The 2,136-nt window shown below is 34.1% G+C and overlaps 1 protein-coding gene across 1 annotated transcript; it reads left to right on the plus strand.

Moving 5' to 3' along the window:
• The first annotated feature begins 646 nt into the window (after nt 1-646).
• Nucleotides 647-1,889, plus strand: LOC147508791 (uncharacterized). Its single transcript, XM_086597635.1, has 3 exons — nt 647-731; nt 1,230-1,609; nt 1,690-1,889. The coding sequence occupies exons 1-3, from the start codon at nt 647-649 to the stop codon at nt 1,882-1,884; spliced, it is 660 nt and encodes a 219-aa protein (XP_086453761.1). The 3' UTR covers nt 1,885-1,889.
• The last annotated feature ends 247 nt before the right edge of the window (nt 1,890-2,136 follow it).

Below are 2,136 nucleotides of genomic sequence, written 5' to 3' on the forward strand. Positions count from 1 at the left end.
TTGATCTGCTTTCGGTTGGAGTTGGAGTTGACGAAGCATGCATATTCTGGCCCAAATTCAAACTTCTTTTTGATCGGCAATGCAAGGAAATTAATAGGTCGGCAGCTGTTATATAATGTTTGGTTTGTTAATGAATTGGATTAGACACATTAGAATACTAAGAGGATTAGGAGCGGATAGAATACGGATCGCTAATAAGAGGCGAACTAGTAAACCAAGTATTGGATGTATTGGGCTTTAGCAGAGAGAAGAGAGTCCTATTGGTATACGGCTTTGGAGTTAGAATATCTATAAAAGGAGAACTCGTGGGAGTAGAATAATTATCAGACTTAAAAGATAGAGATAGATAGAATTGAGAAGAGAAGAATAAAAGTTCAAATTATCTCCTTCGTGTTCTTGTTTTATTTTGGCAGTAAGGTATGTTTTTATTAACCGTTCACACTTTTTTTTTTTTTGAGGAAATGTATATTAGGATTTGTATCTATGTAGTGATCGCGAGACAGTAAACAAGTGTATAGATCTTATTATCAAAGAAAGAGAAGGATTAATCGATACTATTCTATTTTTTTGACAGTAATTGAAAATATTTGATAATGGAGAAGAATTATAACTTGAAGAGGAGATGGGGTGATAAGGAGATTTTAATATGAATAGGGTGGCGAAGGGAATTGATGCTGATAGTTTGAGAGCAATGTATGATATCGGAGATGATGTTTCAATTGAGTATGTTGGTAGCGATATCGACCAAAAATGTGAAAAGGATGAGATAATTTTATTGTTTTCACATTTTTGGCTTGGTTGTAGTGTTCCATTTCGGAAATCAGTTTCCGAGTTATTAGCTCGATGGAGAGTACATCCCTTACAATTATCTCCTGGCTATTGGGCTATATTTGCACGTGTAGCGAGAATTTGTAAGGTTTATCAAAATAGTATGTCGTCAGACCTTTTGTTTGAGTTATTGAAGCCTCTGCGGCAAAACAAGGCCTCTTCAAAAAGTTATGCATTGGGATATCATAACCATCACAACCAGAATTATCGGTTTTATGGGATGCCTTGAACTACAAGAATCTTGAAATTGTATGGTTTTAAGATTAAAGGCAATTGGAGGTTCAAGATATTGATTATCCTAACAATATATCGTAAGATATAAACTTAATATTCTTATAATTATAATTTTAAATAGTTAGCATCACATTTTGATTATTATTTTTTTTTTAATTTTTTTATAGGGGATTTTCTGAAGTTTCCAAATAAATCAGTGTTTAGCAGCGAGATGATAAAAAAGAAATTTGTTAGTTTGTTTAGTCATAATGCAGATGTCTATGATCTTTCGTTTCCAGACGATATAGTAGATTATTATCATGATTTAGAAACTAGATCTTTGAATGAGCCTAGGGAATTAGCACCTTCGTGGCTCTCAAAGAAGAGAAAGAATATTATTGTGGATGATAGCAGTGAAGATGACGAAGAAGTAGAAGGAGATGACTCTGAGGATAGTGGACAAGAAAATATTAGAAAGAAGAAAAGAAATGTACGTCCAAAAAAGAAGGAAAAGAAAACTGGGGATAACTCAAGTAAAATTGAGGAAGAGATTGATAGTCGAGAACTGGTACGTATATAATATTTCTTTTAAAATATCATATATGTAATACCTATAATATGTTTTGGAATGATGTTTCATTGTCACAGGTTTTTTGTCTTCCTGTACATAAAACTACTGATGTGCTTGATATTGATGATGATGATGATGATATCGGTGGGGAAGCGATGACTAACAGTATATCTGGACTTGATGTTAGTGTTGATCTTGTTTCTGTGATTTTGAATAATATTCGTTATTTATTGTTTAATGGTTCTTTTGGTAATGTAGATGGAAAAAGTTGACGATGGTGGAGATACTGATGGGTTCAAATACATTTGTCAAAATCAATTTTGACCGCCAACTTCTTTTGGTGGAAGTAGTATTGGAGTTCCAACACCTGTTGTTGGCACCAAAGCTGGTGTAGCAACTTCTGCCGATGGCACCATTGCTGGTGTGTCGAGTTTAGTATCAACCGTTGTTTGCACTAGTGCTGGATTGCCGACTTTTGTTGTTAATACCGATGCAGGTATGTTAACAGAAGTGTCAACGATTGT

Source organism: Coptis chinensis, chromosome 3 (genome assembly GCF_015680905.1).
Source record: "Coptis chinensis isolate HL-2020 chromosome 3, ASM1568090v1, whole genome shotgun sequence".
NCBI classification, from domain to species: domain Eukaryota; kingdom Viridiplantae; phylum Streptophyta; class Magnoliopsida; order Ranunculales; family Ranunculaceae; genus Coptis; species Coptis chinensis.

Excerpts from the sequence above, each read along its gene's own strand:
- LOC147508791 (XM_086597635.1), top strand. The coding sequence starts at position 647 with ATGAATAGGGTGGCGAAGGGAATTGATGCTGATAGTTTGAGAGCAATG. Across the intron at positions 732-1,229 it reads TGTTTCAATTGAGTATGTTG|GGGATTTTCTGAAGTTTCCA; the intron begins GTAGCGATATCG and ends ATTTTTTTATAG. Across the intron at positions 1,610-1,689 it reads AGATTGATAGTCGAGAACTG|GTTTTTTGTCTTCCTGTACA; the intron begins GTACGTATATAA and ends TCATTGTCACAG.